General features: G+C 32.4%; 1 protein-coding gene across 2 annotated transcripts in view; it reads left to right on the top strand.

Moving 5' to 3' along the window:
- LOC110024911 (adenylyltransferase and sulfurtransferase MOCS3-2) overlaps positions 1–13,640 on the top strand; it is a 71,326-nt gene extending 57,686 nt beyond the window's left edge. For both annotated transcript variants that reach the window (XM_020725106.1, XM_020725105.1), the window contains exons 11-12: positions 11,429–11,548; positions 13,097–13,640. In XM_020725106.1, the coding sequence (XP_020580765.1) occupies positions 11,429–11,548; positions 13,097–13,477 (501 nt within the window). In that variant the 3' untranslated portion in view covers positions 13,478–13,640. The remainder of the gene's footprint in view (positions 1–11,428; positions 11,549–13,096) is intronic.
- The last annotated feature ends 871 nt before the right edge of the window (positions 13,641–14,511 follow it).

Here is a 14,511-nt window from a genome sequence, read left to right as displayed (position 1 = left end):
CACTCTTTCTGATAACATACATAGGAGGGTGTCCTTACTGAAATTTTTCAATAAAAACAAACTTGAATTTTTCCGTTATGGTAGAAATTTCTGATTCGGAGAAAAAAGATTGCTGCTTTTCCACCTTTTCTGTTTCCCTTCTTAATAAAAGGACAATCATCTGTATTCTCATGAGATTCCTTATAACTCTAGGGGAAAACCTCTGCGGACTCCACCTGAGAGTTACCCACCACGTGGGCTAATGAGACTTTGTCCAGTTCAACCAAACAAGAAGGAGGCGCCATCAGAGCAAGGAGAGCTGTGGGAGTTAAGCTACAGCTTGCTGCGACAAGAAAAATAGTGAACCTCTGTAGCAGACGCAGCACGACATGACGAGCGCGTGCGTTGAGCTGACGCGAACGCGTCATCGTCGAGACGCGGACGAACTCCGACGAGCGCGAGCTGACGAAGGAGAAAGGAGCAGAAGCTTCGAGCGACAGAATCAATGGTGATCGCCATTCGAAACATTCGAAACCCTAGCAGAGCAGTCACCCGCCATCGTGCTAGACATATATTGCTGCGGCAGGAAAAACAATGAACCTCTGTCGCAGACGAAACACGACGTGACGATCGCGAGCGTCGAGCAGACACAAATGCGTCATCGTCGAGACACGGACAAACGCCGATGAGCGCGCGCCCGAGAGCCGACGAAGGAGAAAGGAGCGGAAGCTTCGAGCGACAGAATCAATGGCAATCACCATTCGAAACATTCGAAACCCTAGCAGAGCAGTCGCCCGCCATCTTGCTCGACATATATATATATATATATATATATAGTGCTGCATTCATCAACTCTTTGGTTGACATCTGCTATGTCGGTTCTAAGTCTCTTGGGGTCGGGGGTTCGATCCCGCTGGTGTGCAGATCATTCGAGTGGTTAGACGCATGAGGTTGGCTGGGGGCTCGTATCATAGCCTCCGACCAATCTTTATATATATATATATATATAAAAAAAAAAAAAAAAAAAAAAAAAAAAAAAAATTTAAATATATATATATATATATATATGTATGTATTCAAATTTAAATCTTTAAGTAACTACTTACTCCTTTTGTAATTTCAAAGCATCATTGCTATTTTTTTTTTTTTTTTGAAAGCTCAAAAAGACTAATATATTAAATAGAAAGAAAGATATAGATACAATGTGTGGGAGGGCCCAAACACCCTACCCACACAAAAATCACAAATGGTTCCAAAACTAAAAAAAAAAAGAAAAATACATTAGATAAATAAAAAATCTAAGAGTTCTGAAATATATAGTATCCGGTGCCGAAATAATAGCATCATTGCTATTATGATAGCAACAAGTTGTAAAATATTATAGTAATATTTTCATGTTATAGCAATTGGAAGGATGAAAACAAAGGAAATAAAATATAGTATATTAATGTGTTTGTTGGAAGAAAAAAAAAATGGAAACAAAATATAATTTATATTAATTGGTTCAATGTGTTCACCATTAGCCGTTGCAAGAAAAAATGGAATAAATTATTTTAGTGCCTTTGGCTAATTGGTATAGCCTTTTGAAATGAATTTAAGCAAATATGCTATTTCCTTGCATTTGAGTAGGCTGTAGCTTTTGGAAGGTTAAGGGAAAGGAAAATATTTATATTAGTATAATTTTTATGCATTTCAAAATCATTAAGCCGTTAACAGTAAAAATGGAAACTTGTAAATAGTACTAAAATCATTCTATTCAATATAAATTGTATGCCATTTAAATTAAGTAATTCCATATAAAAAAGAAACTAATATATTATTTAAATGCCATTTGATATTAGATAGCTGTTGGAATAGAATAAGGAAATAAGTCTTCTTAATATAAATTTTAAGCAATTTTAATTCAAAATGCTGTTGCTCTTTATTTGATATTTAAAAATATTATATAGTGTGAAACCATTTTTTATATAATTAAACTAGACAAGTCGAATAAGCTGTTTTCTATTAGATAAAATATTTGGAATAAAGCGAAATGTATAACCAATTTAAAAACAAACATATATCTCATAGTTGAAAAATGTCTTAAAATTAATTTAGACAGTTAAATCATATTTAATAATTTGTAAAATTAAATAGTGATATTTCGAAGAATTTAAACTAATAAGGAATATCAATGATATATATTTTTATAACCACAAAATAAGTTGAATTTATGACATTAAAATAAAGTCAAATTTGCAAGTATAAATAATTTTAGATTGAAAGCACAAAAATATAAATAAGATGATCATTTTAAAAATTAAAAGTAATGTAATGTTTTGTTGAAGATTTTCTGATAAGTTTTGGATTGTTTAATATTTAAAATAATTTGATCTTATCAATATAATCAATGAGAATATAAGCTTTATAATCATGCGTTTGTTATTATCAAAATTATATAGTCAATAATCTTCACTCTTTTTAATAATGACAAACCTCTATTGACTAATGAATAAGATAAGGTGCAAAATGATCTTGGCTTAAAATATAATTATCCCCTCCTCAATGTATATTTATAAAAATAAGAATTAAATCTAAATACATTAATCACATAGTTTATGCCTCCAATATATATTCTCTCCTTTTAACAATCTTCAAAATACATAATCAAGTAATAAATAAAATAATACTAAAATAATACTGAAACCATAAATTAGGTCCTGACATCCCTAATTTTCTTTTAAGTTCACGTAGTCGAGTTTCATGTAAGAGTTTAATTAAAATATTTGCTATTGAATACAATAAGGAAATAAGTAATCTTAATATGAATTTTAAGCAATTTTAATTCTTAATGTTGTTGCTCTTCATTTGATATTTAAAAATATTATTTAGTATGAAGCCATTTTTGATATAATTAAACTAGAATAAGTCAACTAAGCAATATTTATTAGATAAAATATTTGGAATAAAGCGAAATGTATAACCAATTTAAAATTGATTTCAAACTAATAGCTCATAGCTTAAAAATGTCATAAGATAAATTTTGACAGAGTTAGACCATATTTAATAATTTGTGAATTTAAATATTGATATTTTGAAGAATTTTAGATAATAATGAATATAGAAGATATATATTTTTATAATCACAAGAGAAGTTGAGTTCATGAAATTAAAATGAAGTCAAATTTGCAAGTATAAAATAATTGTAGATTTAAAATATAAAAATATAAATAAGATAATCATTTTAAAGATTAAGAGTACTATGTTGTTTTGTTGAACATTTTCTGCCAAGTTTTGGATTATTTAATATTTAAAATAAATTGTTCTTATCAATATAATCAATGAGAATATGAACTTTACAATCATTATGTTTGTCTTGATTATCTCGAGCTCTGAGTTTTGATTAATAAAAATATCAAATGATCCTGAAATTTCTTCATGAAAAAGTAATAGATCTACCAATCATTTGTTTGTTAGTATTAAAATTATAGAGTCTATAATTTCCCTCTTTTTAATAATGACAACTATATTGACTAATGATTAGGATAAAGTGCAACATGATCTCGACCTAACATATAATTATCCTCCCCCAAAATATATATTTTTTAAAAATAAAAATAAAGCTACATATATTAATCAAATATTTATGCTTCCATTGTATATTCTCTCATCCTTTTTCAACATTCAAAAGACATAATCAAGTAATAAATAAAATAATATTAAAAATAATCAATGCAATTATAAATTAGAACATAACATCCCTAATATTTGCTAATTATATTTCAATTGGAACAACATAAATATCAATATCATCGTTTGCAACTTGTCCTCTTATAAAGTGGTGTTTGATCTCAATATATTTAATGTTTGAGTGTTGAATCAGATTTTTTGTCAGTCCAGTAGCACTAATGTTATCATACTTAATTGATTTATGTTCTAACTTAAGTTTATAAACTTCATGATACCAGTGTTAACCCAAACCATGATAGGAAAAACAAATATTATTACTGAAAAGCTAATATATGGTTACAATCACACACACTTGAAAGGGAAATTACAACAAACATGCACAAACTCACATTAGGGCTCAACCCATGGGTGGTGGAGGTCGACTAGGTGGTTTTGGAGAGAATTTAGGTGGCTGAAATGGTGTTGTAGGTGGTTGGGACAACCAAAAGAGGGGCTGGAATCGCACTGGCAGCGAAGCGGAATGTTGAGATTACAAGGATAGCAGGTGAGGAGGCAAGTGGAGCAGCGAGGCGTGGTAGGAAAGGCTACAACAACCCAGAGACAGCAGGAAAACAAAATGCTTGTTATTTTTCGGATGACAATAGCGAAGGGGCGAAGCGGGGGGGACTATTGGGCAGAAAGGGGTGGCTGTCCAGGATGGGGGTAGGCGTGCCAGACGAGCTGGAATGGGAAAATTGTAGTGAAAAACAACAAAACCTGTTATCTTGGGGGCGGCTGAAGTAGTAAAGGACAACTTCGAGCTCATATATGTGTTGTCATTCCACATCAGGTGTTGATAGAATAAATATGCATATCTCTTGTCACATCATGAGCTAGAGCTGCATATTGATGTAGATTCCTGAAATGTAACTCTTGAGCCTAAGTCTGAAATCTTTTTCCACTTCTCGTACTCAGCAGAATGTAGCTGATAAACCAATATGTGAGGAGAAATCAACTCGGGGGTGAAATTTTTGGTAGGCTGCACCACTCTCGCTAACAACCACTCAGGTGAGATATCTGCTCCATTGATAGGACCTGGATCCCATTGAAGAATTTTCTTCTCTATCAAGCTTCTAAGATAAATTTTAAGGTTGGGTTTCACCCCTCATAATTGGACATCTGTGATGGGTACCATGTTGGACTGAATCTAACATCTGAATAATTCCATATAATCTTTCAGGCATGACACAAAAGGGTCCCATTTCTGTTGTGTTGGACCTCCCTTAGTAGTGGCAACTCAAGAATGAGTCTATAAATCTGAATAGTCTAAATTTCTCTTATCTAGGGTTGTAATGTCTCTGGTGTCAGTTCCTCAAACTCAAGTTTGTTTTGGACAATTGTGAAGTCTGTTGGAGTCTCTCCCACAGACTAAACTAGAACTATGTGCATCTTTTCCTCAATTGGAAGTTGGTCGTCCTTTGTGCTATCACTATCTTCAGTGTCTACTGTGTCATTATCTAATTTTTCAAGAACGCCCTGTTTAGTGAAACAGATCACCCCCTGGTTGTATAGTCTGATTCAACATGCCCAAATTAATGGCATTTGAAACTTTATTTCTTGGACAGATTTAAGGATGCTGATTGGTTTCACCTGTTCTCGACTCTGACTCAGCTTTCCCTCTGATGTGGTCAGCTTGGATATTCTTCTGGCTGTAATACTCTGAGGTTGAGCGCTGCCTCTAATACGTGGTGGTCACTCTCCGCTTCTGAAGTGGTGGTCACTCTCCACTTCTGAAGCTAGAGTCTGAACCTTTGACTAAAGTAAACTTTTAGAAACTGGAGCTAGATCTCCCACTTCATATTCAAATTCTTTTGTTCTCTATATGCTGGCTTTTCTCTTGGGCTTCTCTGATACTATATTCAGACTCACCTCTCTTGCTCCTTTTCGATTCTCCAAATTCTGGTCAAGGGTCTCTCCCTGGTTTTCATCCTCAATGTCCACAAGCCTCATTTGAAGTTGACGGATCTCCCGCAGGCAGGCTCAAACATGTATCTCCTTGGTGGCATGACTAGGGTTTGGAGTGGGAGGTGAAAGAGGTGTATGAGACTAATTGAGAATTTAGAACATTTAATTTGGGGTTGCTGATTTTCAAAATCAACAAAAGAAATTTAGAGTTGGGTCAAATTTGGCTATTGTTTGATGGTTGGTAGGAAAGATTTTTTTTGGGTGGAGGTGGCTTGGGTAGGGGCGGATGGTAGGAAACACTAGGATATGACTAGGGTTTGGCTAGCGTTAATACCAAATGATATCGGAGTTAACTCGAACCATGATAGGAAAAACAAATATTATTACTGAAAAGAAAATAGACGGTTACAATCACACACACTTGAAAGGGAAATTTCAACAAACACGACACACACGCCAGGGCTCGACCCATATGTGGTGAAGGTCGACTAGGTGGTTGGGGAGTGAAGGTAGGTGGTTGAAATAAGGTTGTAGGTGGTTCGACAGCCAAAGGAGAGGCTGGAATGCATTGGCAGCAAAGCAGATTGCTCGGACACCGAGGGAAGCAGGCGAGGTGGGGAGCAGGGCGGGAAGGCACGGTAGGAAAGGCTGAAACAACTAGGGGACAACAGGAAAACAATAGGTTTGTTGTTTTCCGGATGACAACAGTTAAGGGACGATTTGGGGGGATTACAAGGCAGCAAGGCCGGCTGTTCTGGATGGGGGAAAGCTAGCAAGATGAGCCAGGATGGGAAGGCTGCAGTAAACAAAATAAAAAATAAAAAATGCTGTCCTAGGAGAGATTGCAACAGGGAAGGACGACGTGGAGCGGAGGGGTCCAACAAAGGAAGGATAAATCACCAACTCAGGAGTGAGATACAACCAGAGCACTACTCGACCTTTAGATACAACCATCAAAGGGAAAAACGAATGCCGGTAATTGTCTTAACAAAAATGAGCCAAAAACTGCATTCTAACCTCTAATACAATACATATATAAGAAAGTACTAAAAAAGAATGAATGAAAATAAGAAATAAAGCATAAAAAAGGAAAACAAGATTGTTTTGGCCAGTCTCCCGCGATTGCAAAATTCCACATCATTTCAAGTTGCTATTTTAACCATTGAATTTGAACAACAGAACTGCCTATAACTATGTACTTAGCTTCTGCTGTAAATAATGCAACAAAATTTTATTTCATAGAGGACTAAGATACATTTTCACTTGTTAATAAATTTTTGAGATATCACAAACCCAACCTACAGGTGCCTATCAAATAACAAAATATATGCATAACGACAGTTAAATGAAATTTCTTAGAGTTGTCTTGAAAATGAGTACAAACTCATACAACAAACATAATGTCAAGTCTGCTTCTAGTCTGGTATAAAAGGGAATCAATTATCCATAATTTTTTCTTTTTTATCTAAATCTAATTTAGTAGTCTGACTTATGTGGGTTTTACCGGGTTTGAATCTTTTCATATGAAATTGTTCTAACAAGCCATTTATTTAGTTTGACATATAAAGATATATTTTTTTCTTATTGCTCCATTTAAAACGTCAAACGAAGTCTTTTCTTACCATGTTGATTTCAAATTTCTTATTCATCATTAATGAGAACTCATGACATAAGAATTCATTTGAGATTCCAAATAAAATACCATTAACATAAATTTGAATAATAATAATGTTAACTCATATTTTCTCAATGAAGAGAGTGGTGTCTATTCTATCTTTATCAATTTCTTTTATAGAAAAAACTACTAAGCCTATCACACCAAGCTTCGTGTGCTTATTTCAATCCGTATAAAGCTCTTTAATTTGCATATGTGATATGTGTACAATATCCTCGAATAAATTGTTCTATAAAACATCTTGATATATATAACCATTTAAAAATTCATTTTTTACATCAATTTCATAGAGTTTAAAGTTCTTATGACTTGTAAAAACAATGTGTAACCTAATAGCTTTTAATCTTTCTATTGGTACAAAAAAATCTTCCAAATCTGTTTCTTTTATATGACCATATCTTTGAGCCATAAGCCAATCTTTGTTCTTAATAATATAATCTCTGTTATTTAGTTTATTCCCATTTAGTTCCAATTTTATTATGTTCATTAGGTCTAAGGACATTCTCAAACATCTTTTCGCTTAAATTAATTCAATTCATTTTGCATGACTATAACTTAAAAAAATTTATCATTAAAGTATTTCATTAATTTTTTGGAGTTATATTTCAAAATGAAATATATATTGATTAATTTATTTCTCAATTTCACTTCTGGTACTAATATCTTGAGATGATTCTTCTATCTTACCATGCTTTGTGAGCTTGTTTCAATCCATATAAAATTTTCTTTTAATTTATATATGTCATTTCAGTGAACAATATTTTTAAACCGGGACGTTTTTTCTATAAAAATATTATGTGATCTATATGCCCATTTAAAAATGTACTTTGTACATTCATTTGAAAGAATTTGAAGTTCTTATGGCATGAAAAGCAATGAGTAATCTAATAGCTTCTAATCTTGCTACCGGTATAAAAAATTCCTTAATATCCTTTTCTTTTATTTGACTATACTTAGTTTTGCTTTTATTAATACAACCAGAGTAATTGAGTTTATTCTTATAGACCCATTTAGTTCCAATTATAGTTTGTTCTTTAGATCTTGAGATTAATTTTGCATGGCTATAACATAAAATTCATCATTAAGCGCTTCATCAATAATAGGGTTTTATTTTAGAAAGAAATGCATAGTGAATAATTTCATTTTACTTTTAGTGCTAATATCTTGATGTAGTTATCCTACGAGTCTTTGCCTTCTTCCATTCTTTGGGGAACATAGATTTTCAATTCTCATTTTTTGGATCATTTAAATTAATATTTTGAGCTCCCCTATCAATTTCATCTTCATCAACATCATTTTTAATGGATCCATGTTTAATTTCATCTAAAAAAATGTGTTAATTCTTTCAAAATCACCATTCGCTTATTAAATACTATAAACTTTGTTATGATATAAAATATCCAAGAAAAATTGTATCATCAGATTCTCTATCAAATTTTCCTAATTGATCTTTTTTTTTATTTAATGCATAACAAGAATAACCGATTATATATAAAAATATAAAATTTTGATTGATAACTTAAGATATATTGATTGCTTCATTTCAAAAACATTTTAGTATATTAGATTCATCTAATATAGATTTAGTCATCTCAACTAAAATTTTCTTCTTTCACTCAAAAGGACCTAATGGAGAAAAAGGATCGTGTAGCCCCCACTTGGTGGAAAAAGACTTCTTGTTGTCTCAACTATTCCATTCTAATATTATTTTAAAAATTAAAAGGTGTCTTGTGAGTGAAGAAAGAGTCTATTGGTTCATATTTTAAGAATAAAGGGGATACACAAGAGTATGCAAGTTATAGAGAAATTAAGTTAATGTGTCGTATGTTAAAATTATGGGAGAGAGTAATTGAAAGTAGGTTACGATGAGATATAAAATTTCTCAAAATCAGTTTGAATTCATGCAGGGTAAGTCTACTATGGAAGCTATACATTTATTGAGAGGTTTGATAAAAAAAATATAGAGAGAATAAGGAGGATCTACATTGATTTTTATTGATTTAGAAAAAAACTTATGATAAAGTTTCAAGATAAGTAGTTTGAAGAGTTCTAGATAAAATGGTGTTGATATTGCTTATATTCAAGTCATTAAAGATATGTATACTAGAACTATTACTTGTGTTCGAACACAAGGAAGATTGACCAAATATATTTCTAGTTCAGTTGTATTACATCAAGGATCGGCTTTAAGCCCGTATATTTTTGTTTTAGTTATGGATGTTCTTATTGGATATTTATTGTAAGATGTACCTTGGTGTATGTTTTTCACAGATGATATTATTCTTATGGATAACACTAGAGAGTTTAGGAAAAAAATTGCATCATGGATGTCAACTTTTTAGGAAAAATGATAAACAAATATATTTGTGCAAGGGTCGGAGTAGCTCATGTGGCTAACAAAATTAGAGAGAGTCACCTTAGATGGTTTGGTGAAATTAAATGTCGATCATCTAACAACCTTGCTAGGAGAGTAGATGTTTTAAATTTGACTTATGCTAAGAAAGGTAGAGGTAGACCTAAAAGATTTGGGTATGTTGTATAAAAAAATGATCTTTGATTAGAATTATATATATATTCATATTTAAATACAACAACAACAAGACTTTAACCCACTCAGTAAGGTCGGCTACATGAATCCTTTTGCTCCATTGCGTCCTATTGAGTGTCATATTTTCATTTAATTGTAATAAATCAATCATTTTTTATACAATATGCCCAAGTCTTTTTAGGTCTACATTTGTCTTTCTTAACATAAGTCGAATGTAAAACATCCATTCTCCTAACCGTATCATCAAATGATCGACGTTTAATGTGACCAACCTATCTAAGAAGACTCTCTCTAATCTTGCCTGCCAATGGAGCTACACCAACTCTATCATGGATATATTCATTTCGCATTGTCTCTTAAGTGTTAAACCATTCATCCACCTAAACATTCTTATCTCAGCAACACACTTTTTTTTATGCCTCTCTTTTAAAGGCCAACATTCTGCGCCATTGAGTATTGCAGGTCTTACCACCATCTTATAAAATTTACCTTTTAGTCTAAGCGGTACTTTTCTTTTACACAATAGGCTCGATACGTTCCTCCACTTCAACCATCCAACTTGAATTCTGCTAATAATATTTCCATCTATAGCACCATCATTTTGAACAATAGACCCGAGATATCTACTACGTGCACACCTTTTAATGATTTGATCACCCATACTTACAACTCTGTCATTAGAGCTATTACTATGAAAATTACATTCCATGTATTCAGATTTAAATCTCTAAATTAAATACATATTTATTTTATAATTTTCAAATTATCATTGCCATAAGATAGTAACAAATTGCAAAATTTTATATTAATATTTTCATGCTCCATTGGAAAGATGAAAATAATGGAAATATAAGATAGTATATTGAAGTGTCAGTTGGAATCAAAATGAATTCGGAAACAAAATACATATTAGTAATTAGATGTATTGCTGAAGATTTTCTGACAAAATTTGGATTGTTTAATAATTTAAAATAATTTGAGCTTTATCAACAGAATCGAAGAGAATATGAGCTTTACATTCATTATTGTGCTTGTCTTAATCATCTCGACCTCCAAGCTTCCTTAATACAAATAATCAAATGATCTTGAAATTTCTGCATGAAAATATTAGATTTAGCAATCATGTGTTTATTATCATCAAAATTATAGAGTCAACAAGATGATTTATATAGTTTCAGGATTTAAAAGCTCTTGCCTATGACTATCATGCATCATGCTTGATCTTATGAGCAATTTCTCTCATAACCATCACATCCTTGGCACATAATGCTTCTGTCATCTTTAACAACTGATTGTATTAAATTTTTGGTTGCATTTTATTTTATTCTTCTGTTATTTGATTCACTAGCTAAGAGACATCATGTGAATTTTCTCCTCTTCAATTTACTGATTGTTGACTTATGACTCCATTTTAATTATAAAGCTAGCAATTGTTGTTTGTTGCAGTGGCCTTTATCCGTTTGATTAATTTCTGCATTTCTACTTTATTTATTTCTTTTTTTTTTATACTTTTGAACTTAAATTATGCAACCATTCCAGTTGCCACCTTGTAAATGCAACATCTAACAACTTTTTACCTTATTAATTTTCTCATATTGGGCAATATTTTCTAGGTCAAGATTAGGGGAAGGTCATTGCAGTGTTTTGCTTGTGGAGACAATGCTGCCTTAACTCGACAGAGTTTTCAAAATTTTGATTATGAGGGCTTCACGCAATCTCCTATGTCTGATAAGGTAATTTGATTTCATACTTGCTGATATGATGATGTGGCTTTTGGAGTCTTTATCTTCTTAACGTTCAAAATCAGCGGCGATATATTTTCTAGCCGATAGATATAAACATTATTCAAAGGGTATCATTGAGCTTGCATTTCATGGCTTTGTAATTATGTATTCTGATTGTTGATCACATATGTAATGGAATATAGTTACATATTTTCTTAATGCTGTGTATGTTTCTGCATTTCCTCATTGTAGATGGATCTTGCCACCAAAATCTTTTGTCCTCCAGGTTTCTTTCTCCTTGTATTTCAATGGATGTTAAAAGATGTCAAGGGAATTTGTAGTAGTTGGAAACCATTTTGTCCTTTCATTCTTAGATCATTCTTCATCTTCCCAGACCAATCTGCATTATTCTTCTCCCTTTTTTTAATCATGGCTTAATGAGAAGCGCTTTACGGTGGTGATGTGCTGACTAGCCTTCCCTGATGATCTTCTCCTTTGTTGAAAGGTAGCAGCCATGGAAAGATTAAAAGTCTTGTTTGGCTCCTCTCTCCCATTTCCACTTTGATTGAATAATTCTTTGAAGAAGTTGAGCAGCTGAAGCCATGGGAACCCGACCCATGTCTGATGGGTAGCCTCCAGTGTGAACCTTTTCCTTTATATTAAAAAAGAACTGTAATGCATATTTTCAATAAAATCTCTTTTATAATTATTTAGAATAAAATATTATACTATAGATTCTTTAAGCCTTACATTTTTTGCATTTTGCTGTCACCATTGATGAGCTCCTAGGCTTGAAATCAAATATTGTACTACGAAAGAAGTTACTGTGTTAGCATTACAACTTTCTCCAACAAAGTCTAAAATTAACTGCGTAAGCAAAATATTGTGTTTTCTCTGTCAAAATACTTAATTATCAAACATCTTTATTCTTTTTTATGCTATGATCCTGCAACTTTTGTGAATCTTAATACTTAAAAGTTCAACCATTTTCTTTTTATGAAACTTTTTTTTTCTATTTATGAAACTCACTGTTTTTTTTTTATTATTATTTTTTTAATGAAACTTACTATTTTACTCTTCACATGTAGACTAAATTTGCAATGGTATATGACTAAGAATCCCTAAAGAAATAGATTGTTTTAATTGATCTGCCACGAACTTTGAAAGTTGGTCATGAAATAAAATTATATTCTAGTAAATTAAAGATTTGTAAAATCATTTGTAAAATTTCAATCGCTCTGTACTGGTCTAAATGGACATTCTATGAGCTGACCATAACTTTGAAATAGTCTTTTGAGCAAAATGAATGACCTTCAAACCTCACTGTGAAATAATAATATAATAAATTTTTGGTCAAATATAATATATTCAATAAATCTGAATTGTTTTGCATAGGATTACCATACTTCTGTTCTGCATGTTTTAGCCCATAATTTCATACTTTTTTTATTGCTTCAGCTTTTATCAATGAGATTCATAACAAGGAAGCATAATCAATAATCAGCAGTACTTCAGTTTAACTTTTTGTAATCTGCATTATTTTCATTGCAATTTTAGGCTCGTCCGAAGCTAAATTTGATTTCGGACAGTGCGCGAATAAGCAGTAGAGAGTACAAAGATTTGATCGATAAACACGAACCACATGTATTACTAGACGTACGCCCGGCGCATCATTTCAAAATCACAGCTATTCCTAAATCCATAAACATTCCACTGTCCACATTGGGGGATCAGATATCCCTTGTCAATTTACATTTGAAAGAAGCAACAAAGGATTCAGGTAAAGCTGCTTCACTCTATGTAGTTTGTAGAAGAGGAAATGATTCACAGAGAGCTGTTGATTTCCTGAGCAAGAATGGTTTTCCTCTGGCAAAAGATATTATTGGGGGACTCGAAGCATGGGGTCATGACGTAGATCCTTCATTTCCTATATACTAGGAAACTTGCAACGAAGGTGCTTTTATTATATAAAAAATGCTTGTAATTCATTAATGTTTATTTTCTGATGAGGATTCAGGAAAGCATTAACGTTGTTTTATGTATTTGATTGAGTTTAAGGCGGAGTAGAGATAATCTATCGCAAATATATTGTATTTGTTGGATTTTTATCAGATATATTAGTAACTAATTTCAATTTTTCGGGATCAGTTTTGTGAATGAACTTGAACATATCACGTTATTTTCACCACTGTTAGCTTGATTCTACCTGTTTAAGATCTGTTTTCTGAGTATTCTTCATTACTCCCTATCTAGTTTTGCATAGTTGCTAAAATAACTTTATTTTATTTTTGCACGACGTCTGTTTAAATTTAATTTATGCTTCCCCGCCCTCAATAGCTAGGGCCTGCTTTGTTGACTTGTCTATTATGATTTTGATGTTATAACATGCAAATACAGGATTAATTATTGACACGTATCTGACGCGGGGCTTGGCATGAGGACTGACCGATTCTCAAAGGCGGGGACTGCCACCCACTCCTTTCACTTCCTTCTTTTCCTTCTTCCTCTTTTTCTTTTTCTTCCTTTCTTTCCTTTCTCATTTTCCTTCTTAGCACTTTCCTATTTTAAAACCTTTCCTAAAACTGAAATTTGATTTTTATTCTCCTTCTTCTATTTTAAATCCATTCTTAAAAGCCTAAATCCTGATTTTATTCTCCTTTCTTAATTTTAAATCATTCTCAAAATCTGAGATTTTAATTTTATTTTTTTTCTCCTTTCTTACTTTAAATGTTTTTGAAAGTGGGTCAAGTATTTTATAAATAGAAGTTGATGTGTCTAGGGTAAGGGGTCTTGAATTTAAAATTGGAATTGAGTTTTATTCGAGTGTTTTTCCTCTTGAGGGTTGTATCCGACGAATAGGAAGGTGCCCCAGATATAACCTTGTCTGAGGTGGTGATTATCTTCACCATTCCGACCACTCCACGCTATCCAACAGTTCGCCGACATTCCAGCCACCCTCCAACACTGCCGAC

This window comes from Phalaenopsis equestris, unplaced genomic scaffold (genome assembly GCF_001263595.1).
Source record: "Phalaenopsis equestris unplaced genomic scaffold, ASM126359v1 Scaffold000278, whole genome shotgun sequence".
Classification (NCBI taxonomy): Eukaryota; Viridiplantae; Streptophyta; class Magnoliopsida; order Asparagales; family Orchidaceae; genus Phalaenopsis; species Phalaenopsis equestris.
The sequence above is the reverse complement of the archived record's forward strand: the minus strand, read 5'-3'. Positions and strand labels throughout refer to the sequence as shown.